The 25637-nt window shown below is 39.7% G+C and overlaps 3 protein-coding genes and 1 long non-coding RNA gene across 5 annotated transcripts in view; 3 read left to right on the top strand and 1 right to left on the bottom strand.

Moving 5' to 3' along the window:
- Positions 1–2287, top strand: part of lzts3b (leucine zipper, putative tumor suppressor family member 3b) — a 15721-nt gene extending 13434 nt beyond the window's left edge. Inside the window, exon 6 of the mRNA XM_079636576.1 lies at positions 1343–2287. Coding sequence (XP_079492702.1) covers positions 1343–1897 — 555 coding nt within the window. The 3' untranslated portion in view covers positions 1898–2287. The remainder of the gene's footprint in view (positions 1–1342) is intronic.
- Positions 1–18703, bottom strand: part of LOC307011195 — a 24631-nt gene extending 5928 nt beyond the window's left edge. Inside the window, exons 1-2 of the long non-coding RNA XR_013800370.1 lie at positions 18601–18703; positions 3133–3255 (exon numbers count right to left, since the gene is read on the bottom strand). This is a non-coding gene — a long non-coding RNA (uncharacterized lncRNA). The remainder of the gene's footprint in view (positions 1–3132; positions 3256–18600) is intronic.
- Positions 5361–15008, top strand: ubox5 (U-box domain containing 5). 2 transcript variants are annotated; one of them, XM_079636578.1, is made up of 5 exons: positions 5361–5538; positions 7170–7250; positions 9392–10457; positions 12543–12665; positions 14573–15008. In XM_079636578.1, the coding sequence occupies exons 2-5, from the start codon at positions 7197–7199 to the stop codon at positions 14764–14766; spliced, it is 1437 nt and encodes a 478-aa protein (XP_079492704.1). In that variant the 5' UTR covers positions 5361–5538; positions 7170–7196; the 3' UTR covers positions 14767–15008. The 2 variants fall into 2 exon arrangements, with proteins under 2 accessions (XP_079492704.1, XP_079492703.1); XM_079636577.1 differs by having other exon boundaries at positions 5373–5538; positions 9275–10457; positions 14573–14968.
- A 598-nt stretch (positions 18704–19301) lies between the features above and the next one.
- avp (arginine vasopressin) lies at positions 19302–23607 on the top strand. Its single transcript, XM_079637965.1, has 3 exons — positions 19302–20502; positions 21291–21495; positions 23405–23607. The coding sequence occupies exons 1-3, from the start codon at positions 20383–20385 to the stop codon at positions 23542–23544; spliced, it is 465 nt and encodes a 154-aa protein (XP_079494091.1). The 5' UTR covers positions 19302–20382; the 3' UTR covers positions 23545–23607.
- Positions 23608–25637: the final 2030 nt, after the last annotated feature.

Genomic DNA, 25637 nt, shown 5'->3' with positions numbered 1-25637 from the left:
CATATCTGACCCTGGATCCCAAACCCAGTCTGGAGCCGCACGGGTATATCTGTGGCAATAGCAACTATACATTGTGTGGATCAAAATTATCCATTTTTCTTTCATGCCAAAAATCATGAGGATATTAAGATCATGTTCCATGAAAATATTTTGTAAATTCCTACTGTAAATATATAAAACATGTATTAAATTTTTTTTCTGAGGGTTTTTTGCACCCTCAGATTCCAGATTTTCAATAGTTGTATCTCGGCCAAATATTGTCCTATCATAACAAACCACACATCAATGGTGTGTAAATCTCAATTTAAAAAATAGACCCATGTGACTGGTTTTGTGGTCCAGTGTCACATATACACTGTTATAACTGATATAAAGTGTAATAAGGGTGTACCGATACCCTCATGTCACCATTCGATACATATCACGATACTGAACTCATGATACGATATTCAATATTATTGTACTATATACAATTATTATTACAATATAAGAAAGATATTACAATGTTAGGATAATATATAGGGATGCACAATATATCGGTCACTATATCGGTATCGGCCAAGAATATTTGGCAGATATATTAAAGCCGATAAATAATGTATTATTTCCTCCAGCTGAGACTCTTCAGATGCGCTGTTCATCATGATGGTTATGAATTGCTTGAAATATGATTGGAATCACTTCAAAAAAGGAAAATACAGTAAAGTGCAACGTGTCATATCGGCTACATAACATTATAATGAGAATGTTATAATTGTGTTTGGAATGTGGCTTTTAAATGGACTGCATTTATATAGCGCTTTCACAGACCCAATGGCCACCAAAGCGCTTTACATTTTGCCTCACATTCACTCATTCATACACCGACGGCGTCGGTTTTAATTGTGAGACTTTTGTTTTTGTAACCAGAATCTCAAAAATTATATACAAATTTAGATTTATCGCCCGATATATCGGTTATCAGTTTTCAAATATGAATAATTATTGGTTATCGGTATCGGGCAAAATGTAGATTTATTGACCAATATATCGGTTATTTGCTTTCAAATATAAAGGAGTATCGGTATCGGCCAAAATTTCCGTATTGGTGCATCCCTAACTCATATCTTCATATATAAATTTTTACTGTATTTTTGATCAAATAAATGCAGCCATATGTTAATTGCACTCGTAATCAATTCCACTTGATTTTGATCAATTTAATGCTTTGATCACAGGAATAAATACTTTATATTTACATAGAAACTGTATTTTCACATAGAAACACATTTTTACTGTATTTTTAGATTAAATAAACGCAGCCTTATGTTGATTCCACTGGTATGTTTTGCCGTCTGTGCAGGTGTCGATGTTGCGTGACAAGCTGGTGGTGTTCGAAGCCGAGGTTCTGGGCCTCAAACGGGCCCTAAACGAGCTCAGCTGCAGGAGCGCGGTCAGCTTACCGTGGGCCGGCCTTCACTCGCCCCGAACGCCCGAACCCCTCAGCGCCACCGTGGACTCGTTCCTCAGCCTGCAGAGCGACGAGGCTAAAGCTCAGCGCCAGGAGGCGGACCTACGCCGTCAGCTGGAGCGCCTGACGGGAGAACTACACCTGGAGCGGCAGCAGCGCGAGAGGCAGGCGCTCACCTTCGCTCAGGAGAGACACACCTGGCAGGACGAGAAGGAGCGTGTGCTGAAGTACCAGGCCCAGCTGCAGATCAGCTACGTGGAGACGCTGCAGAGGAACCAGGCGCTGGAGGAGCGGGTCGGGCAGCTCGGCTCCGATTCCCTCTCGATCCCCGTCCCGGCGCCCGGCACTCCCGCTCCCGGCGATCCCAAAACTCCGGCTCTGCATCAGCTGGCGCCGCCGTGGCCCGGGCCGTCCCGACTGGAGCGCATCGAGTCCACGGAGATTTAGAACTTTTATCAGAGACAATCGACGTCTGTGCGACAGAGACCCGGACGCACTCACGAGACCCGAGCGGAAAGAGCGACAAATGCAGTTATGAATCAAAAGATGCACATTTTTCTGCTGAAAGGGGTTCTATAAACCATCGGTCAAAAGTTTGGAATAATTCAGATTTTTTATGTTTTTGAAAACTCACCAAGGCTGCGTTTATCTGATCAAAAATACAGTAATAGTGAAATATTATTATACTGTAGTTTATCAGAGACAATCGACCTCTGTGCAAAAGAACAACAAATATGAATCAAAAGACACATTTTTCCATCTCTTTCCTGGTCATCAGAATAATATGAAATAAACTAAAAGTTTGAAATAAGTACGATTTTTAAATGTTTTTTGAACACTGCAAAAAATGCTTTTCTTACTTGATATTTTTGTCTTGTTTCTGAACCAAATATCTAAAAAATCTTAAATCAAGATGCATTTACTAGATTAGTAAAATGCCATGAGATATTATGTCTTGTTTTTTGGGGAAATAAATAAAAATTAAGTGAGTTGATGCTTGAAAGCTAATTTATCTGCCAAATGGGGTCAGAAAAATAATCTTAATTCAAAGAGAAACAATATTATTTTTCTGACCCCATTGGCCGATAATTTTGCTTGTTTTAAGCAAAAACTCACTTAATTTTTTATTATTTCCCCAAAAAACAAGACTTAATATCTTGTCATTTTACTACTTTAGTAAATGGATCTTGATTTAAGAAATGTTTGATATTTGGACTGGAAACAAGACAAAAATGTTAAAAAAGAAAAGCTTTTTTTTGCAGTGAAAACTCACCATGCTGCATTTATCTGATAAAAAAATACAGTAAAAAAAGTGAAATATGATTTAAATCATGTTTTCTATGTGAATATATAGTAAAGAGTAACTTATCCCAGTGATCAAAGATGAATTTTCAGTCTTCAGTTGCACATGATTCTTCAGAAATCAGAATAATATGATGATTTAATCCTCAAGACACATTTATTATTATTATCAGTGTTTATGTCTTTGTGTAAACCGTGATGCTTTTTATTTTTCAGGATTCTTTGATGAACAGAAAGTTTAAAATAATTTGAAATAGAATCTTTTGTAACAATATTTATGTCTTTACTGTCATTTTTGATCAATTTAATGCGTCCATGATGAATAAAAGTATTGATTTAATTATTATTTTTATTAAAAAAAAAAAAAAAATCTCACTTACTTCAAACTTTTGAATGGGAATGTATCACGGTGTCCACAAAACAACACACACCCGTCCCGACTGGAGCGCATCGAGTCCACGGAGATTTAAACATGACGTCTGCACAACAGAGACCCGGACGCACTGCAGAACAACAAATACAGTTATGAATCAAAAAGAGATGCACACATTTGTCCACCTCTTTGCTGAAAAGTTTGGAATAATTAAGATTTTTATTGTTTTTTAAATGTTATTTGATCATAAATATACAGTAAAAATGTGAAATATTATTTTCTATGTGAATATACAGTAAAGTGTAATTTATTCCTGTGATCAAAGCTGAGTTTATCATCATTACTCCAGTCTTCAGTGTCACATGATCCTCCAGAAATCAGTGTAATATGATGATCTGATGATCAAGACACATTTATGAATATTATCAGTGTTGAGAACAGTGATGCATTTTATTTTTTAGGATTCTTTGATGAATAGAAGAATCAAAAGAACTGAATTTATTTGTTTTGTGACATTATAAATGTCTTTACTGTCACTTTTGACCCATTTAATGTGTATTTGCTGAATAAAACTATTGATTTAATCTCTTCTTATAAAAAAAAAATCACAGCTTCCACAAAAAAATATGAACACTGATAATAATCATAAAATGTAATATGATCATCATATTACACTGATTTCTGGAGGATCATGTGACACTGAAGACTGGAGTAATGATGATAAATTCAGCTTTGATCACAGGAATAAATTACACTTTACTGTATATTCACATAGAAAACTGATGATTTACATTATAATAATATTTCACATTTTTACAGTATTTTTGCTCAAATAAACACATCCTTGGTGAGCAGAAGAGACCGTACGAAGTCTTAATTATTGTGTATTTGAAGGGACTGGAAGCTTCAGTGATGGTTTGGTGTCTCAGTTTCTAAAAGTGAACGCCAGGGGTCGCTAGACAACACACAGACACAGAGGGCTCCTACCTGCAGAATTACTTGAAAAAAATTAAAGTTTTTTTTGTCCGTTTTTATTTTTTTAATTCGGTGCGATTACAGCCAACTTTGCTCTTGCTTTGACTAATTCTACATGTGTGTTTCTGGAAGGTTCTCCGAGAGCTGCTGCTATGTTCAGTGTTGTGGGTAGACAGACAGGCTGTGGATATGATGGTTATTTATGTGTCAAATCGTTATTTCCAGTATACCAACATATTGCGTGTGAATATTTTGACGAAAAAAAAGATGAAAATTACTGTTATTTCATCGTTCTGGTTATCGTGAATTAATAAAGCCGATATTTTTCAGCTTTGTTTTTCTGTAACATGTGGTTCAAATCAACAATTTCCCAAAAACCATATTCCTTTCGATGTAGTTCTGATGTAATGATTTGATTTGATGATGTAATTAATTGATTTAGAGAACAAATGCTATGTTTTTATACTTCTATTGTTTGTATTTATGTTACTGTAATAATGACTTGCGTAAAAATTCTCGATCAAAAACACAATAAAAAACACATCAATCCATATCGTCTTTTTTTAGACGTTTGATTAATATGATAAAAGTGTATTATTAGGCTATTTCCCATAAAAAGCAACATGTATGCTACTTTGATTGACAGGTATATTTAGCCTATATTTTTCTGTTCTGGGACAAAAACAATATTAGATTATATCGTCAGCTGCTGACGTAAATATGAAATATATACAAAATATAGCTTACCTTCTGAAGGATATAATAAATAACTAAATTAAAGTTTAACCGTTTAGAAAAAAAAAATATATATATTTCTGATTCGATTTTAAAATAAAATATGTAATGTTATTGTCAACGTCTTTTGACCCGTTTGTTTATTAACTTCTCACGTTCTTCTCCGTGACTGTCTCTTTAAGATGATCTCTTATGAATTCGTTAATATAATCAATATGAATATTCAGGAATGACTTTAAAGAGTTTTATGAGGTGATGTTTGTTTTGTGGATATTTCCGCGCGCGCCTCTCCAGTTCAAACAAGCGCGCGCAAACGGAAATAACTTGAAACGACCTAATTTATCTTTTACTTTATTGTGTGGTAATAATTTAAATGACTAAATCCAATCATTAAACACTCGATTAATTATTTGAATATATATTTAATGCAATCCGAAAAGATAAATCAGCTGGCGTTCGTCGCTGTAAAGTCGTTTCCCGCCAGCAGGGGGCAGCGATGAGCGGCGCGCGCCTCTTTACTCCCGGAAGTGGCTGTGACGTTTTTTCCTGCAGGTGAGTTTTGTTTTCATTAGTGTAAATCGTAAATCAAGTGTGTGAATCTCGGACTGTTATGTGCTTTATTAGGGTTTTCTCGATCTATTAAACTCTGTCTTGCACGATCGTTCGGCATGTTTCATCAGTAACAAACACACAATATAATAAGGTAATGTATGCGATGGTATTAATGAATGTATGCAGTGATATTTATTTATTTTGAGCTTTTTGAACGTGCGTTATGCTGCTAATACTATTTTTATTTACTTAAAGCCATCGTATTCTTTACCATGATATATCGTTAATCACGTAGTAAATAAATTGCCATCGGTACATATACATGATAAGGGTAGTGTCACACTAAAATATTGACTTAATTTGTGCAGTTGTATACTATGTAGTATGTGTGTTTGTGTTCGTGAGTGTTAGTGAGTGAGTGAGTGTGTCTGTGTGTGTGTGTTAGTGAGTGAGTGTGTTAGTGAGTCTGTTTGTGTGTGTGTGTGTGTGTGTGTGAGTGTTTTAGTGACTGTGTGTGTGTTAGTAAGTGAGTGTGTGTGTTAGTGAGTCTGTTTGTTTGTGTGTGTGTGTGAATGTGTTTTAGTGACTGTGTGTGTGTTAGTAAGTGAGTGAGTGTGTTAGTGAGTCTGTTTGTTTGTGTGTGTGTGAATGTGTTTTAGTGACTGTGAGTGTGTTAGTAAATGAGTGAGTGTGTTAGTGAGTCTGTTTGTTTGTGTGTGTGTGTGAATGTGTTTTAGTGACTGTGTGTGTGTTAGTAAGTGAGTGAGTGTGTTAGTGAGTCTGTTTGTTTGTGTGTGTGTGTGAATGTGTTTTAGTGACTGTGTGTGTGTTAGTAAGTGAGTGTTTAAATGTGTTAGTGAGTGAGTCTGTGTGTGAGAATGTTAGTGAGTGTTTGTTTAAGTGTGTGTGTGTGTGTTAGTCTGTTTAAGTGTGTTTGTGTTAGTGACTGAGTGTGTTAGTGTGTGTGTGTGTTTGTAAGTGAGTGTTTAAGTGTGTGTGAGTGAGTGAGTGACTGTGTGTGTGTGAGAGAGAATGTGTGTTAGTTTGTGTGTGTGTGTTAGTGAGTCTGTTTATGTGTGTGTGTGTGTGTGTGAGAGAGAATGTGTGTGAGTGAGTCTGTGTGTGTGTGAGAGAGAATGTGTGTGTGTGTGTGTGTGAGTGACTGTGTGTGTGTGAGAGAGATAATGTGTGTTAGTCTGTGTGTTAGTGTGAGTGAGTCTGTTTGTGTGTGTGTGTGTGTGTGTGAGAGAGAATGTGTGTGAGTGAGTCTGTGTGTGTGAGAGAGAATGTGTGTGTGTGTGTGTGTGTGTGTGTGTTAGTGAGTGAGTCTGTTTGTGTGTGTGTGTGTGAGAGAGAATGTGTGTTAGTGTGAGTGAGAGAGAGTGTTTAAATGACTGTTTGTGTGAGAATGTTAGTGAGTGAGTCTGTTTGAGTGTGTGTGTGTGTGTTTGTATGTTAGTGAGTGTTTGAGTGACTGTGTGCGAATATGTTTGAGTGACTTTGATTGTGTGTGTGTATAATGTACATTATTTGCAGAAGTGTATATATCAGTAACTCTATTGAAAGTGCCTGTATTGTTCCTGTATGATTGATGATTTTATTTTATTTATTTCACCAGGCAAGTCATACATTACCACACACACACACACACACATTAATTTAAAACAAGCTGAGATAAAAACACTCCCTAGTAGTTTTTTAAATGCAGAGATTGAGATGAACACTTGTAGCTCATTCCAATCATTTGGACCCTAAACAGTTGTGTGTGTTTATCTCCTCTAGTGTTGTAGATGCAGGATCATCATCATCATGGTGCTCAACCTGTGCTTGCCACACTTCCACACCTCCGCTCAATGCAACAAGGTACAACTAACACACACACACACACACACACACACACACACACACATTCATGACTGAATCCAGAAACAGCGTGTCCTAACAAAACGCGGTAAACGCCTCTTTTCCATGTTAATCAGAGTTTTGTCCTAACCAGCCGCGCCGGCGACACGCGACGACTCTATTGTAGGTTTTTATGTTTCTGCGACGTCGCGCTGGAACAACAAACACAAAGTGTGGCACTGATAACCTCAGGAGCTGTTTATATGCTTTATTTAATGTTAAAGCGTGTCATGTGACTTTGAATATCATTAATGCTCCAGCTTTGTAGCTGTAAAAGCAACACTGGATAATTCTCCTCAGATCTTGAAGTTAAACAAATGTAAACAAGAATGTTCAAACTGTGAACAGACAAGTGTATTCTTTGACAAAGATTGTTTTAGTAACTCAGTATGTATTTGAATAATGTTTAAATGGTGCAATATTTGTGAGTTTGATTATGTACTTATCCATTATCTTGTGAGTGCCGTCAGGATTACTCTCTGGTGCCGTGCACTTGCCGCGAGACTCCGCCCACATGCTGTTCTGATTGGCTGTGCACTTGCCGCGAGACTCCGCCCACATGCTGTTCTGATTGGCTGTGCACTCGCCACGAGACTCCGCCCACACACTGTTCTGATTGGCTGTGCACTTGCCGCGAGACTCCGCCCACATGCTGTTCTGATTAGCTGTGCACTCGCCGTGAGACTCCGCCCACACACTGTTCTGATTGGCTGTGCACTTGCCGCGAGACTCCGCCCACATGCTGTTCTGATTGGCTGTGCACTCGCCACGAGACTCCGCCCACACACTGTTCTGATTGGCTGTGCACTTGCCGCGAGACTCCGCCCACATGCTGTTCTGATTAGCTGTGCACTCGCCGTGAGACTCCGCCCACACACTGTTCTGATTAGCTGTGCACTCGCCGTGAGACTCCGCCCACACACTGTTCTGATTGGCGCGCAAACACGTTTCTTTACAGTGTGTTCAGGGGACAGGCAGCTAGCGGATAGTGAGGTGTCTGCTGAATGTCACACAAACATTTTATTAATATATAATTGTGTGTGTGAGAGAGAGAGAGAGAGTGTGTGTGTGTGAGAGAGACTGTGTGTGAGTGAGAGAGAGACTGTGTGTGTGTGTGTGTGTGTGTGAGTGAGTGTGTGAGAGAGAGAGACTGTGTGTGAGTGAGTGTGTGAGTGAGTGTTTGAGAGAGAGAGAGACTGTGTGTGAGTGAGTGTGTGAGAGAGAGAGACTGTGTGTGTGTGAGTGAGTGAGAGAGAGACTGTGTGTGAGTGTGTGAGAGACTGTGTGTGTGTGTGTGTGTGTGTGAGTGAGTGTGTGAGAGAGAGAGACTGTGTGTGAGAGAGAGAGACTGTGTGTGAGTGAGTGTTTGAGAGAGAGAGAGACTGTGTGTGAGTGTGTGTGTGAGTGTGTGAGAGAGAGAGACTGTGAGTGTGTGAGAGAGACTGTGTGTGTGTGTGTGTGTGTGAGTGAGTGTGTGAGAGAGAGAGACTGTGTGTGAGAGAGAGAGACTGTGTGTGAGTGAGTGTGTGAGTGAGTGTTTGAGAGAGAGAGAGACTGTGTGTGAGTGTGTGTGTGAGTGAGTGTGTGAGAGAGAGAGACTGTGTGTGAGAGAGAGAGACTGTGTGTGAGTGAGTGTGTGAGTGAGTGTTTGAGAGAGAGAGAGACTGTGTGTGAGTGTGTGTGTGAGTGAGTGTGTGAGAGAGAGAGACTGTGTGTGAGAGAGAGAGACTGTGTGTGAGTGAGTGTGTGAGTGAGTGTTTGAGAGAGAGAGAGACTGTGTGTGAGTGTGTGTGTGAGTGAGTGTGTGAGAGAGAGAGACTGTGTGTGTGTGTGTGTGTGTGTGTGTGTGAGTGAGTGTGAGAGAGAGACTGTGTGTGAGTGTGTGAGAGTGTCTAAATAATGACATTATCCAACTTTCCTTTTAAAACACCTCTGAAATCATCACGAGTAATAAAGCTCTGCATTGTCTCTTTGTGTCTCGACAGACGAGAGTCTTGTGTGCGTCTCAACTGACCTTCCAATGTTCTGTACCAAGAATACATATGACGTGTGTGTGTGTGTGTGTCCTTCAACCTCTCCCTGTGTGTGGTCTTCTCCCACAGCTGTGTGCCGACGGACACGACGTCTCCAACCTCCTCTCCGGAGACCCGATCGCGCGCCGGCGCGGCTTCAAGCTCGAGTATTTCCTCCGTCCTCCCGTCCACGTGACGCTGAGCTTCCCGGTGTGTGTGGATCTGTGTCGACTCGACCTCGAGCTCTTTCCCTCGGGAACCGATCCGGGCCGAAGCTCCTGTAGGATTGAGATCCTAGTCTGTTCGGATCGAGACGGCGTTCGTTTCCAGCTCGTGTCTCGGAGCGATTTACAAGAGGAGCTCCGAGTGTGTTTCCTAAATCCCGGGTTCAGACCGCGCGATCCGTTTCCCGATCTTCCTCCTGCGCCGGAATCCGAAGCTAAAGCGGAAAATCTTTGGAGTCGCGGATCACTCGTATCCGTCGCTCATCTCAGAATCAGCGTTCCCTTCAGCAAAGGCTGTGTGTTGGGAATCAAATCCCTGTCCGTTTGGGCATCTCCTTCCCGATCCTGTCCAGCTTTTGAACTTGAAAAAATTCTGGACGCACATCTAAACAGCGTTAAACGCACAAGCCATACGATTGGAGTTCCTCCCAAACCAAGTGGGAATATCGCTACCGATATCCCAATCCCAGAGGAATTCCTAGATCCGCTTACACAAGAACTCATGGTTCTCCCGATGATCCTGCCTAGCGGAGTGATCATTGATAACAGCACTTTAGAGGAGTATTGGAAGAGAGAAGCGACGTGGGGTCGTCTTCCCAACGACCCGTTTACCGGCGTTCCTTTTTCCCAAAGTTCAAAACCTCTTCCGAATCCTCTCTTAAAAACCCGTATTGACCGCTTGGCTCTGCAGACGGGATGCACAGGAGTCGGGAGCCGGAACAATCCAGTAGCTAAACCACAACCGTCAAGACTTGCAGAGGTTAAAACCGTCACAGACTCCAGTAGAAACACAGAAACGTTAAGATTTCATGGATCCGTTTCAGGATCGACTCCGAGCCGTTCTGCTAAAAGGAAGTACGACTCCAGCTTTCCCTCCACTAGCGCTGATCCTGGGCGTTCTCCGTTGAGGAAAACTCTCCCAACTCACTCAGGTTTGAATGTCACAAATCATACAACTCACTGATACTCTGCACTATGTAGATGAATACATAGATTGTAAAATCGCTATCTTGAAGCCCAAAGTGGGCGGAGCCGGGCGTCGCCATCTTGTTAGCGCGTCACTCGCGGATAAACGTAAAAGTGCAGCGAGGCAGATTAGCTGAGGTGACGCTATCTCACAGCAGACAAACGGCTAGTAGTGATATCAGCGGCAATCCACCTGTCACTCAAATGGCCACTCCCTTAATTATGCAGAACTTAAAGGAACACTCCACTTTTTTTGGAAATTGGCTCATTCTCCATCTCCCGAGAGTTAAACAGTTTTACCGTTTTCTAATCCCTTCAGCCGATCTCCGGGTCTGGCGGTAGCACTTTTAGCATAGCTTAGCTTAGCATAGATCATTGAATTGATTAGACCGTTAGCATCTCTCTCAAAAAAAATGACCAAAGAGTTTAGATACTTTTCCTATTTAAAACTCGACTCTTCTGTAGTTACATCGTGTACTAAGACCGACAGAAAATAAGGAACTATACTCTCATTCCTGCGTAATAATCAAGGAACTGCTGCCGTACCAGCCGTCGCAATGATATTACGCAGCGCCTGAATATAGTCCCGCTCGGTCATATCGGCCTAGAAAATCGCAACTTTTCATGTTCTGTCGGTCTTAGTACACGATGTAACTACAGAAGAGTCGAGTTTTAAATAGGAAAAGTATCTAAACTCTTTGGTCATTTTTTTTGAGAGAGATGCTAACGGTCTAATCAGATTCAATGATCTATGCTAAGCTAAGCTATGCTAAAAGTGCTACCGCCAGACCCGGAGATCGGCTGAATGGATTAGAAAATGGTAAAACTGTTTAACTCTCGGGGAGATGGAGAATGAGCCTATTTCCAAAAACAGTGGAGTGTTCCTTTAAGGCTTAATATAATTTAAACGGATGAGTTATTAAAAAAAAATTGGGGTAAAATTTACCCCCCCCCCCCCAATGTGACTCGTTGAGCGTGATTGTAAACGCCTCTGATTGGCCATTGTGTTCACGAGCTCATCGGATATGTCTGTGATTGGCTACACTGATCAATGCACGGAGGCGTTTTAAAAAAGTGTGTATCTGTGTAAGCGTTCGCTGAAGAGCGTCATTGATGTAGATTTACAACATGTTTTTAAAGCGCTGTTCATTGTAGCCAATCACAGACATATTTGATGAGCTCGTGAACATAATGCCCAATCAGAGGCGTTTACGATCCCGCTCAAAGCCTCACATTTTTTACATTTCAGTACCGACAACACTATTTTGCACCAGGCTGTAAACACATTTTTTTAACATGGGGGTTTATGGGATTGACTCTCTTTTGCAGCCTGTCTCTAGTGGCCAGTTGATGAACTGCAGTTTAAGTCACTTCCGATTGGGGTTCATGAGAGAGACCGGATGGTTGCCGCTTGATTAGGACACACACTGTTTCTGACAGGATCAGGACAACCATAAACACTGAGAAGGACGGATTCCTCTGAATAATCAAGTTGTTTCATTAATTACTGCACTCCATTACGCACAACTCTCTGTATTATTAGGATGACAGTCTAAATAGCTAATTTTTTGTCTCTGTGCTCATCAATGTCAAAATGATTGACATGGCCAATCAGAGCAAAGGAGGCGGGGCTTTACTGTTCACAGAATCCACCAAATATTTTGGAATCGACTCAAGATAAAAAATTTTGAATGCAATATTGCAGTGTTTATCTAAACGATTTATCATCATTATTGTGTTAAATTCATGTCCCTGATTATCTTGAATCAGAATAACTCCCTCTTGCAGCATCTCTTCTCTGATGATGTGGGCGGGGCAACCTGTCACTCACCTGAGATCAGCCAATAGCAAACCACAACCATCCAATCAATTCCACACTGACTAAATCAAGCCCCGCCCACACTTGTTCTCGTTCCTGAAGCGTTTCACTCGATATACGACACAATAGGGAAGAAGGGACTTTAAATCCCCCCAAAAATGTTTGCAGCATTGGTTTCTGATGCATGTTTTCCTCACGTTCATGTTCTGATGTATTTCTCCTTGTGTTTCAGAGTCGGACTCGCATGAGCGGCGGTTAGCAGACAGTTTAGATCAGGCGCTGAACGCTGCTCTTCACGGGTTACCAGTGTTCACTTCACCCAGCAAAACCTCGTCCCGTGTGGACGCTTCCACTGGTACGAGACTGAGATATGGATATATATATATAGTGGTTCATACAGTACAGATTGTTTCAAACAGGGTTCCCACGGGTCCTTGAAAGTTTGTGAATCTGAAAAAAAAGGCCCTGGAAAGTTTTAGAAAATAAGCACACTCAGATACCGGTCCTTGAAAGTGCTTGAATTTATTTCTGGAAAAAATTCCATATTCCCTACGGTCCGCTAATGTGTTATTTCTCCAACACTTCGTGGCCTATAATGCGCACTAGCTTGCTTGATTATTGTTAGTTGCACTTCGTAAAGTGTTTCCCGCTTATTTACACGTTACGTTAAGCGTTTCCCGCGTCAGGTACTTTGTGTCGTACGTCGCCATGGCGTTCACGCACGCACGAAACTACTACGATTGAGAACCTCAACGTTTGTTGTTGGACACAATAAGGCCGTGTGTCCACCAAAGCGTTTTTTCAATTTTTTTCAATGGGAACGCCGCGTTTTTAAAACGGCAGGAGCGTAACGAAGCGCTGAGCGTCTTTTTCATGCTGAAGCGCTGAGCGTTTGGCGTTTTTTACAGGTCGCCAAGAATGTTCAACTTTGGGTAAAACGCAGCGCTCATCACTGTCACTTTTTACCCAACCGTCCAATCACAGTGGAGGAGGGGCGGGACTAATACCACACCGGCCAACGGATATTCTGTATCATAGCAACGAAGCGTCGCAACTGAAAAAAAAAACTGCGCCGCCAAAACGCTCAAGCGCACATAGCTCGGCGTTTTCAGCTGGCTAAAAAGGCTTTGGTGGACACACGGCCTAAGTCCTTGAATTTGAGGGTATTGGACCTGGAAAGTTCTTGAAAGGTCCTTGTATTTGAAGTTACCGAGGCGTGGGAACCCAAAGCAGCTTCACTGTAATAAACAGGAAAATAACAATGGCCCTATTCGGACGGTTATTGTTTCTCATGGGGTCGTACGGTATTTTCAGCATTTACAGGGTCTGATTATTTTTTTTTATTGACGTTCGAATCCAAAATGTCTGCGATTTTTCCCGCCACCCGCGTAAAAATCCCCGGACGAACACCAAAGTTGATTTAATTACTGTCCGAATCAAGCGGGTAATCCATCCGCCGGAAACCGAAGCTTCCCCGGGCGCCGCCATTGATTAGCAGAGCATCTCCTGCTGTTAGCATTCCATTGACTCCCATTCATTCTGGCGTCACTTTGACAGCGAATAACTTCACATCTGAGGCGTTTAGAGACTCCATTTGTCCATTATTTACTTCTAAAGAAACTCGACAATGTATAAAAGGCTCCTTTACCTTGTATCTTACGTTATGGCCACGTAGAAGCAGTTTGTGTAAAAATAGGCTAACAATTGCGTCATAACCACTCGACTCTCTGTCGCACTGTAGAGAAATTACCGTATGGACAGGCAGAGAAGCTCACAGGCGATCGGGGGACGTGGAGCATGAGGTCAAGGGAGAAGCACATAGAGAGTGATAAAGTTGCTCCCGCTGCTAGCTCATGGACAGCTAATGCTCACGCTCTCCGTCTCTGAGAGATTCGGAAGGGAATGATTCAGATTTCTCTCGGCACAGCCACTAGAAGACTGACAGCTGTCAGACAGGCTCACGTCATCAAGCTCAGTTTGAGTCTGCGCAGTTCGCCTGGCGATCAGGAAGTGATGCTTCTAATGGACTTCACTTCTCTCCGTTGAAATCTATGGCGTTGAACTCTTATGTTATTTTGTTGATCAAAGATGAGTTTTAAGGGATAAAATGATTGACTACGGGGGATTTTTATGTTGATGGTCATGTGATGATGTTCTCTGTTTGCCAGCTTGCTTCAGTGAGTGTTCCTGACATCATAAGCACATGTTTGCCGTATTCACCGTGACTTTGCCGATAAACTCCTCCACTTCTCTGTTGTCCAGGGCCGCACACGTGTGTGTTCTGCTCGTGTCCGCTGTCGGTGTATTCCTCCAGCGTCCCGTCGTACGCTCTGCCCTGCGCTCACCTCGCGTGCGGCCCGTGTCTGCGGCAGAAGCCGTGTGACTCCCGGAGGGTCACGTGTCCCACATGTGGCACATCTGCATCTGCCGGCGACGTCACACGGGTGCATCACTGAAACACACCTGCACATTCATCTGGAGCTTATTTCTTTGCAGATTGTGTGTATAATTTTCATTAAAACATTTTGAAAAAGAAAAGGAATTTGTTATTAATAACGGCTGGTAATATGAATTAGGAATGCATAACGAATCGATTAATCACAACTTATCGTTTGCAGAATAAAAGTTTTTGTTTACATATGTGTGTGTGTACTGTGTAAAATAATTGTGTATTTATAAATACACACATGCATGTATATATTAAAAAAATATTTACATGTTTATATACATTTTTATATTTAAATATAATTTATATTATATATAATTATAAATACTTAATATATAAATAGATTTATTTCTGAAAAGTATACATGCATGTTTGTATATTTATATATACATAATTATTATACACAGTACACACACACATATATGATGTAAATAAAAACTTTTATTCTGCAAGCGATTAATCGTTATGCAGCCCTAGTATGTATGTTAATATTGTGTATCTAAAATACATTAAATGTGAAAAAGTATTGTTTATATACAATATCATTCAAAAGTTTGGGGTCAGTTAGAGTGTTTATTTGATGAAAAATACAGTACATTTTATTAAATATTATTATAATGTAAATCAGCTGTTTTCTGTGTGAATATACAGTAAAATGTAATGTGAACAAAGCTGAATTTTCAGTCTTCAGAAAGAAGAAACATTTATGATATTATCAATGTTGAAAATTTTTTTTTGCGGAAACTGATACATTTTATTTCCTCAAGTCTTTGATTAATAGAAAGTCGCTTTTGATCAATGTAATGCGTCCTTGCGACTATATATCAATATGAATATATGTCTATATATATATATATATATTACATTTATTTTAGATAACCTGTTTTAATGTACACTACTGTTTAAAAGTTTGTGATCTGTAAGATTTCTTTTAACATTTAATTCATCGACGCATTAAATTGATCAAAAGTGACAGTAAAGACATATTACAAAACATTCTATTTCATATAAATTCAGTTCTTTTGATCTTTCTATTCATCAAAGAATCCTAAAATATAAAATGCATCACTGTTCTCAACACTGATAATAATCATAAATGTGTCTTGAGCATCAGATCATCATATTACACTGATTTCTGGAGGATCATGTGACACTGAAGACTGGAGTAATGATGCTTTGATCACAGGAATAAATTACACTTTACTGTATATTCACATAGAGAACTGATGATTCACATTATAATAATATTTCACTGTTTTTACTGTATTTTTGATCAAATAAACGCAGCCGTGTGAGCAGAAGAGACTCTGAGTGGTCGTGTTCTCAGGCTGTTTTCTGCAGGACAGAATGAAGGATCCTTGAGTTCAGAGTGTGTGTGTGTGTGTGTGTGTTCAGTGTTATTGAAGCGCAGCTGAGTTTAATACAGCGACTCAAGGCTGAACTCTCTTTGTGTGCGAATGAACAGCTCTGACCTCTGCCATCTATTGTGATGCTAAACTTTCTGTCCTCCGCACAATCACACACACCTGAAGGACACACACTGTGTCACATCTAAATGTCTTCGGTCATTTTTGACCGAAAAGTTTTACTTTTTTTTCTTCTCATCGGAATGGTACGAAACTTGGTAAAGGTTTTGGCACTTGCTATGTGAACACACAAATAAATCATGGACATGATCCAATGGTCCTGAAAACAATAGCCACACTTGTGGTCCTCGCGGTCAGAAATGTGGAGTTTCCTCTAGTGGAAGCGTTTGGTACTGCAGCCACACACTCACACACACACACACACATACACACACACACACACACACACACACACACACACACACTGAAAGCTCATTTACTGAGATATCACACTCACATTTTAACATAACTTGTTTAGATTTATGGCTTTGATTTTCTCACCGTTTTAGAGTAAAACATGTTTTTGAAAATATATATTTCATATAAAAATTATATATTTCATAAAATAGCATTTTTGCAACATTAAACTTGAAATTCTGTAACTTTTTTAAAGATCTCTTTTTAAAACTTTTCTCACTTCAGGAATAATCTGCCAAGTGTCGTCTTTGAGAAGAGATCAAACCTCAGTCTGTCGCTCTTAAGCGTTCAAGATAGTTCTATTATACTCAAAAAAGTGAATAAATGGATTATAAGTACAGCGTAAATATAATTTAGCACCATAAAATCCCCTAAAAATACAAAATATTAAATTATCAAACTTAAATAAACATTAATTTCACACGAAGAGCACCAAATTAAATGTTTGTGCTGGAAAACAAGACAGAAATACTGAAGAAGAAAGTGTGCATTTAAAATATCCAACATAATTTGAAATATATATATTTAATATCACTGATACATATGCATCCCTTAACTGATCGATTCTCAACATAAATATCCAGATATTTTCTTCACAGCAAGTATGCAGATGTTTTCTTCATGAACGCGAGATCATAATGGAGTAAATAATAAACTTTGATGCAGGCCACTGTTTTCTACAGCGTTATGTATTCTGATGATGTGTCATAAAAATTTGAAGCAAAGCCAAAGTCTATTCAGAAAAAAAGTACATGATGTTCTCAGGGAATAATTGAGCTTCTTTAAAACCTGTCGCTGATTTCGAAGTCTTATTATAAACAATGATCAATAACTTACTGTACGTGCCGAGTTTCATTATGACAATTATGTTTGTTGTTGCAGAACCGGTTTAAATAAGGTGACTGAACCTCGTTTGCATCATTACTGATGAGTTTATTATCCTGCTCATTTACAGTTCATGCTCCTGAAGCACGTCTGATTTCTCCAGGTGTTATTTATGAGATTGTTCTTTTGTTGTCATGCGTGTGCATAAACAGTATGGATTAGATTAGAGTTTGTGCAGCTCTGAATACTGAGCAGCGTTTGCACTGTTTAGTCCTGAGCGCAGATGAATCACATATGTGTGATTTCGCAGGTTTGACCTTCTACTCTCTCCTGTCACTCATTTTCCTCTCGAAACATTAACACATTCAGTCCTGTGACAACCTGATCCCTGTGTTCCAGACGTCTCTTAACTTTGAATCTTTAATTCAATATTATTGTTGTTTTATATGTTGGGTGTGTTTAAAAAATTGGACTGAGTCTGTAATAAAGTTTTGATTGATTGACACGAGCAATATCACACGAGTAGCGGTGCGATATGGCTGTATATCAGCACGGCTGTGATTCGGCTGTATGTAATCACTGATATAAAGCCATATCTCACGCTGATATTGCGTTCATACAACAGTTAGGCACACATGAGTAAATAAATAAGAAACAACAATGGAGTGTCTTTAAAAACCCTCTTTTTTGCAGAACTACTTTCTTCCGCCATCGATTCAAATCTCAAGTTGACAGTTTGACTTTAAAAAAGGAAAGTTCCGGTCCTTGATTCTGATTGGTTGAACCGCGTTCGAAACCGTTGTAAATTACTCATCAGACACACACCTGTGACCGCATTACATTAGTATTACTGCGCAACTGCCGTTTGTGATGCTTTGCTGCATGTGTTGCTTGGCAACCTCTTTGGAACTACATTGCTTGGCGGAGGATTACATGTGTTACAACGTTATTTTTTGTTGCTGGTGTTTATTTTATGAATAAAATTAATATTAAAATAAATATGTTTGTGGAGTAACTGTTTTATAAAAGCAATAAGCACATTGAAGCCGTGTTTTGAGCCAAAGTTTCCATTACTAATTATAAAACGTCACTTTAGAACTGAACTGGAACGTTGAGTCGCTTCATTGAAGCTTGATATGTAGAGTACAGTATCATGATATTAGGAGAGATAGAGATCGGATAAATGAGTGTATTACCTGCATCTGATAGGATTCATTCTTCAGGTCGATGCCCATACTATTATATCCCAAAAATCAGTTTGAATGTCCGCTGAGGAAAGCGAAATGTTCGTCGTTTTCCTTCACATGACAGCGCTAAACTAAAACAACTTCCTTGTTCTGACTCAATCATAAAGACAGTCTTTGCTGCCATCTAACGGCGTAATAATGTAACTTTCACTGAAGTCCATAACACGATCCTTTCTCAAAACCCAAATAATTCGGAATATTTATATAAAATTAAATATATTTATTGAACAATAATATTTACATTAACTACAATAGCCATTATAAAAGAGAATAGGAAATACACAAGCAAACAATTCAGTCAACTGAACAAACATAACTCTAGTACAGGATTTAAGTTAAATATTAAAGTTATGAAACTTAATTTTCCCTTTAACCAAAATCGATTTGCTCTGGAACAAGATTAATAAAACCAAAGATTGCCCATTTGATATACCCCAAATGAATTTAACCACTATAGGCCTACATAAGAGCACTTAGGTAAATTTGGTTTTATATTCGGATATTCACGGAGTTCCGCGTTCAATATCTCGTGAGCTGAATATTGTTACTACACAAATAACATTGTTTTAATATTTAAATCTTCCTCAAAACGAGCTTTTCTTCGGGTTTGCACTTTGCAGATGGTCCCTTATTAGCAGCCTGCGCATAGAGATCAATGTATTTTGTCCACTGCGATCGTTTTGAGGAAAATTAGGTTGTAGCTTCTGGTGTTATATATGCGTAGTTATATGTGATAGGTGTTTTGTGTACGCGGAAGTCCGCGAATGTGCGAATATAAAACCAACTTTACCTAAGTCATAAGAGCCAGCGGCAAATTCCCGAAGGACTGTCCGAGATGACGCTGTTCTCTGCGGGAACATGAGCGCTGGACGGCCGCTGACGGCCTAGCTCACATCGGTGAAAGAGTCTCAATTGTAAAAAATAGGCACTATTATTATATATTAGTCACATATTTGAGGTCTAAATAACTACATTTTCGCCTAAAAACTACATTTCGTGACACAACAACAACAGTAGCCTAGTATTTTAAAACATATGGTGGATTTGCTCTACCGCCGCGGAGTGATATCAATGGTGAAACGGTCAGAGTGCTGTTACTGTGTGATTATTACAGTAACTGGAAAAGGCTCTCAGCCAATCAGATTCTACCAGAAAGAACTGTTGTAATATAATATACACACACACTGCCATTCAAAAGTTTGGGATTGGTAAGATTTTTAAAAGAAACAACTTGCTCACCGAATTCTACATTTATGACAGAATTCATAAATGAACCCCCCCCCCCCCCTTTAATTTCAGATATATGTTGTTCTTTTGAACTTTATATTCATCAAAGAATACTGAAAGATAAAATGTATCACTGCTTCCACAAAAAATATGAACATTGATAATAATCATAAATGTTTCTTGAGCATCAGAAGACTGGAGTGATGATGCTGAACATTCAGCTTTGTAGTATTAACCCTCTGAAGTTACAAACTTTTCAGAGTTCAGACCGCCATGAGTGATGACCTTTGACCTCCACAGATATGCCATTGTGTTTCTGAAAAAAAGCCTGTGGATTTGATGTTGAACTCATTTTAGAACAAAACTACTGAGAAGCTGAAGGTCGATGTGGCTGAAGTGTGTTTGTGTCGAGAGACGTCAGTGTGTGTGTGAGGAGGAGGAGCTGCAGGTGTATATAAGCGTCTCTGAGCATCAGTGGGTCAGTGTGTGTGTGTGTGTGTGGAGATGTCCGAGTCTCTGCTGCGCGTGTGTGTTCTCTGTGTGCTCGCGCTCTCAGCGCTCTCGTCCGCATGCTACATCCAGAACTGCCCGAGAGGAGGCAAGAGATCCGAGCCCGTCAGACAGGTACTGCACCTTCATCATCTTCATCATCTTCATCTTCATCATCATCAGCAGCACATTTACATGCCTCTCTTTGAGTAAATTCACCAGCAACAGTTTCTTCTGCGAGTTAATCTATAATATGCAGAACTGCTTGAAATATATTAGCAACTACATATTTATCAATGTTTCATGCTGATTTAGTAGCAATATTGTATATCATGCTATATATGATAACATGAAAACATTATTCATTTGATGTACTAACAAATTAAAGCTGAAAGAAAAAAATTATAGAAAAGATATATAGACATGATTACATTATGCCACAGGACTATATAGAAAAAATACATAGACATAAAAATATACAGACAATAACAAATCTGATCAAACAAATCAGATTTTTTCACAAAAAAATACTAAAACTGAACTAAAAAAAACGTATTTAAAATATTAATAAAAAAATAAATAAGTGCAAGAACAAAATTGTGGTCTTTCAGTTTAATGTAATTACTAATATTAATAAAATAAATGAAAATAAATCTCGAATTACTATTATTATTATAATATCTCCTCAACATGGCATTCACGTTATAATTAATTTACATGATGAAAATATTATTATTAATAATAATAATGTAATTATTTGTGTGTGCCTGTGTGTGTGCGCCTGTGTGTGTGTGTGTGTGTGTGCGCCTGTGTGTGTGTGCGCCTGTGTGTGTGTATGCCTGTGTGTGTGTGTGTGTGTGCCTGTGTGTGTGTGTGTGTGTGTGTGCGCGTGTGTGTGCCTGTGTGCGTGTGTGTGTGTGTAGTGTATGGCGTGCGGTCCAGGGAACAGGGGCCGGTGTGTGGGCCCCAGGATCTGCTGTGGAGCCGGGCTCGGGTGTCTGCTCGGGTCTCCAGAGACGCTGAGCTGCATGGAGGAGAATCTGCTGCCCGGAGCCTGTGAGGCGAGCGGGTCGCCCTGCGGGGCCGAGGGGGGCCAGTGTGCCGCTCCGGGGGTCTGCTGCCACTCCGGTGAGCCAAACTGAGATCACGAGACACATCACACACCGGGCCCTATTTTAACGATCTAAAGTGCATTAGGGTGTATTCACACCTGCCTTGTTTGGTTCGATTGAATCGAACTCGAGTTCGTTTCCCCCCTTGGTGCGGATCTTTTGGGCAGGTGTGAACACAGCAATTGCACTCGGGTGCGGACCAAACAACCGAACCGAGACCCAGCCGAAGAGGTAGTCTTGGTACGGTTCCAAACGAACTCTGGTACGGTTCGTTTACGTTGTGAACATGAACCGACCCAATTGACCGTTCGCAAAACCCCGCCCTCGAACGGTTCTCGTCCAATCGCAACTGTAACTAAGGAGAAGGACCTCCGTCAAACATTGCGATTTCAGCAAGATAGTGAAATGATACAGAGGCTACTTAATATGTACAAATGTATACGCACCGTGTCCTGATTGGCTAATGATCCGATCTGCTTTATTGGATCATGGTGATCGCATGTTAATGCCAAGTGTAAACCAGCCTTTGTCTCTATTCTCTTAAAGGAACACTCCACTCTTTTTGGAAATAGGCTCATTCTCCATCTCCCCGAGAGTTAAACAGTTTTACCGTTTTCTAATCCATTCAGCCGATCTCCTGGTCTGGCGGTAGCACTTTTAGCATAGCTTAGCTTAGCATAGATCATTGAATCTGATTAGACCGTTAGCATCTCTCTCAAAAAAATTACCAAAAGAGTTTAGATATTTTTCCTATTTAAAACTCGACTCTTCTGTAGTTACATCGTGTACTAAGACCGACAGAAAATAAGGAACTATACTCTCATTCCTGCGTAATAATCAAGGAACTGCTGCCGTACCAGCCGTCGCAATGATATTACGCAGCGCCTGAAAATAGTCCCGCTCGGTCATATTGGCCTAGAAAATCGCAACTTTTAATTTTCTGTCGGTCTTAGTACAAGATGTAACTACAGAAGAGTCAAGTTTTAAATAGGAAAAGTATCTAAACTCTTTGGTCATTTTTTTGAGAGAAATGCTAACGGTCTAATCGTTCAATGATCTATGCTAAGCTAAGCTAAGCTATGCTAAAAGTGCTACCGCCAGACCCGGAGATCGGCTGAATGGATTAGAAAATGGTAAAATTGTTTAACTCTCGGGGAGATGGAAGATGAGCCTATTTCCAAAAACAGTGGAGTGTTCCTTTAAGGCTTAATATAATTTAAACGGATGAGTTATAAAAAAATAATAATAATAAAATCACCCCCCTCACAGTCAAGGACAAAATTGAAGAAGAAAAAAAAAATGTGTAAAAACAATGTTGCACAAAAGAGTGGAGTGTCCCTTTAATGAGTAACGCGTGTGTTTTGGCCGTAACGTGCAATAAACCAATCAGAGTCAAAATATCTTACATTGGGTGTTGTGGAACCCACTAGTGGAAAATAAATAAATATAAGATGATATTTCATGACTCTAGATGGGCTTATATCTCTATATGGAGTAGATGAGCTGTTCCTCTGAGTCCTGAAGTCAGTTTCTCTTCAGTGTGCATTCAGATACACATGTAGACATTATTAAAAAAAAGCATTTTTAGGTTTTTCTATGCGTACTGAAGCATTCCTCGCATTCCATTCATTCCTAAGGGGCTCGAATTGACCCGCGAGGGAAGGATTTGTTACTTTTTTTAAACTCCTCGAATCCATAAAAAAAAGAAAGAAGTGTATTCATGGTTTAAGTGCGACTAAAGTCCTGGGGTCTTGGACTCCTCTGATGAATTATTTTCCGGGTCAAAATGACCCGAGAAAAGGATAAGTGGGGCAGGACGTTAAAATGAAAACTGCGTCGGGCTGAAACTAACAAAACACACTTTTTAGGGCCTTTATACAGTCCCACATCACACAGATATCTAATGCGTGTGGTTTATCCGGCAGAGGGATGTTCTCTGGATCCAGAATGTTCTGAAGACGTCAGGTTTCTTCCGGCTGAAGACAGCGTCGGACTGAAGAGTGTGTCAGGAGAAATGCTTCTGCATCTGCTGAATCTGGCCTCGAGGAGACAAAGACCCTTCTGATCGTGACCTGTGTCTGTAACTCACTCACACGTGTTGCTCAACACTGTGTACATACTGTATGTATTAAACGGATGTGAATGTGAATCTGGTTTGCTCGTTTGTCATGGCAGTTCTCTTACTCTTGTTATCTTGAGCACTTTGGGTCGAGTGTATTGTCCCGAAACGAAAGCAACATGACCTGTTACTGCCTGTGTATGAATATAATACAGATATTTATAAAGATAATTACTCTCTTAACATCTTAAAAACCAGCCTGTGGGCTTTTCTGGAAGCTCCCGTTGATCCTTGAACTGGATTTGGCAGATCCTGACAATCAGCTTTTAAAACACTTTTATGGCCTTAATATAAATCAAGTGCACATTTGATCACTTTAAAAAAATGTTTAATTCAAATGTTGTTCCACAAACATCAGAAAAGGACAAAAAAAGTGTTGCATAGTAAAGAAAAAGAAAGTAAATGAACTGTATTTTCACAGTATTAATGAACGGCTCGTTTTAAAATCTTCCCGGTCTACTGACATTTGTTAAGTCATCTGCTTCAAACATTACAATCCTCATGATAACTTTCGTTAACTTTACATTAAATCCACTTTAAAAGCTAGGCTAGAAGAACTAGCTTTTAAGTAACTTTACTCCTGGACAGCGATCCCATTGAAATAGAGCGACCGCAAAATGGAAGTTCAAAGACAATATTGTAAAGATGGCGGCGCCCTCGTTTCTCTGGCGCATAAGGTCTATATAAACACCATACAGTGGATGATTGAAACAGAACCGGTGTTATAAAATAATTAAAGCTAAACACGGACAGCCTGTTTCAGTTTGACAAGATATTATTTTGCTCCATTTCAAACATTTACTCTATAGTATTTATAAAACGGTTAGTTCCAATCCTTGATTCTGATTGGTCAATAGCTGTGTTTTATTCACGATAAACACGGCTATGACCGCTTCACCCAACGGTTCTATGTATCACTACACAACACCCCTAGCAAACACACTTAGCAATTTAAAGATGTTTGTTCTCATTGATATTGTTCATTAAAGCTATTGTGAGAGATTGAGTAAGCGAGTGTACCTGCATTTACAGTAGATATAGCATTTTCCTTCAGGTCAGTCCTATATTCATAATAATAAAAATCCGTTTGAATGTCTGCTGTGATTGTCCTTTTAACAGTTAAGGGGTTTTCCCGTGACGCTAATCGTCAGTTGCGTCTTCCTTCTCCGTGTTCACAAGTTTGAGTCCTTTCAATGTAAAAGTCTTCTCTACTGACTGAGTCTTTGCCGCCATCTATTGGCGAAACTTCTGTTGCTGTCAGGGACTATTTTCTCCAGCGGAAGGAAGTCTTTTAGTGATTTTACTTCATGAAAGTTGCATAGATAGATATTTTTCGTCTTTAATATTTGTATTGTGTGGTAACCGTTTTATAAAAGCAATAAGGTACTCAAGGCTAGTGCTGTATCGTGAATAAGTCACGGCCCGCTTCGCGTCAATTGCTGCAATTCACTAAACGGCCACCGGTGTCGCTATAACAACGGTTTCTGAATTCGACATTTTAGCCTAGAAATAAAAATGGGAAATATGAAAGAAAAAAAGACTATAATAGTATATCAATGATACTAAAATAACACTGAGAAACACACACACACACACACACACACACACACACACACACACACACACACACACACACACACACACACATTTTTCTCACATTTATTCGAGTGCATCCTTTAAGAGGACGTATATTAGGCTATTCCATGGCAAGATATTTGATAAATATATATATTAAGTTTTGGATATGATTTTCACATTCTAATGAGCAGGATTTCTAGGAAGGTCAAAAGTGTCAATATTTGAAAAAGAAAGTAGCATAAAACAGACAAGTATGAACAGATATACAGCACAATTACTGCGACACACCCAGTCACACATTACAAGAGACCGTAACGAACCAGCACGAATCAATCAGCACATGCATGAGAAACTCATAACTTACCTTTATGTGCTCGAGTCACGCATAACCGGCAGCAAACCCAGCCTAATAAAACCCTCACCTGGGAGTTAAGATTGCGCTGCAGGGGAATGTTTCATAT

Source organism: Phoxinus phoxinus (genome assembly GCF_949152265.1).
Source record: "Phoxinus phoxinus genome assembly, chromosome: 15".
In the NCBI taxonomy this organism is placed as follows: domain Eukaryota; kingdom Metazoa; phylum Chordata; class Actinopteri; order Cypriniformes; family Leuciscidae; genus Phoxinus; species Phoxinus phoxinus.
The sequence above is the reverse complement of the archived record's forward strand: the minus strand, read 5'-3'. Positions and strand labels throughout refer to the sequence as shown.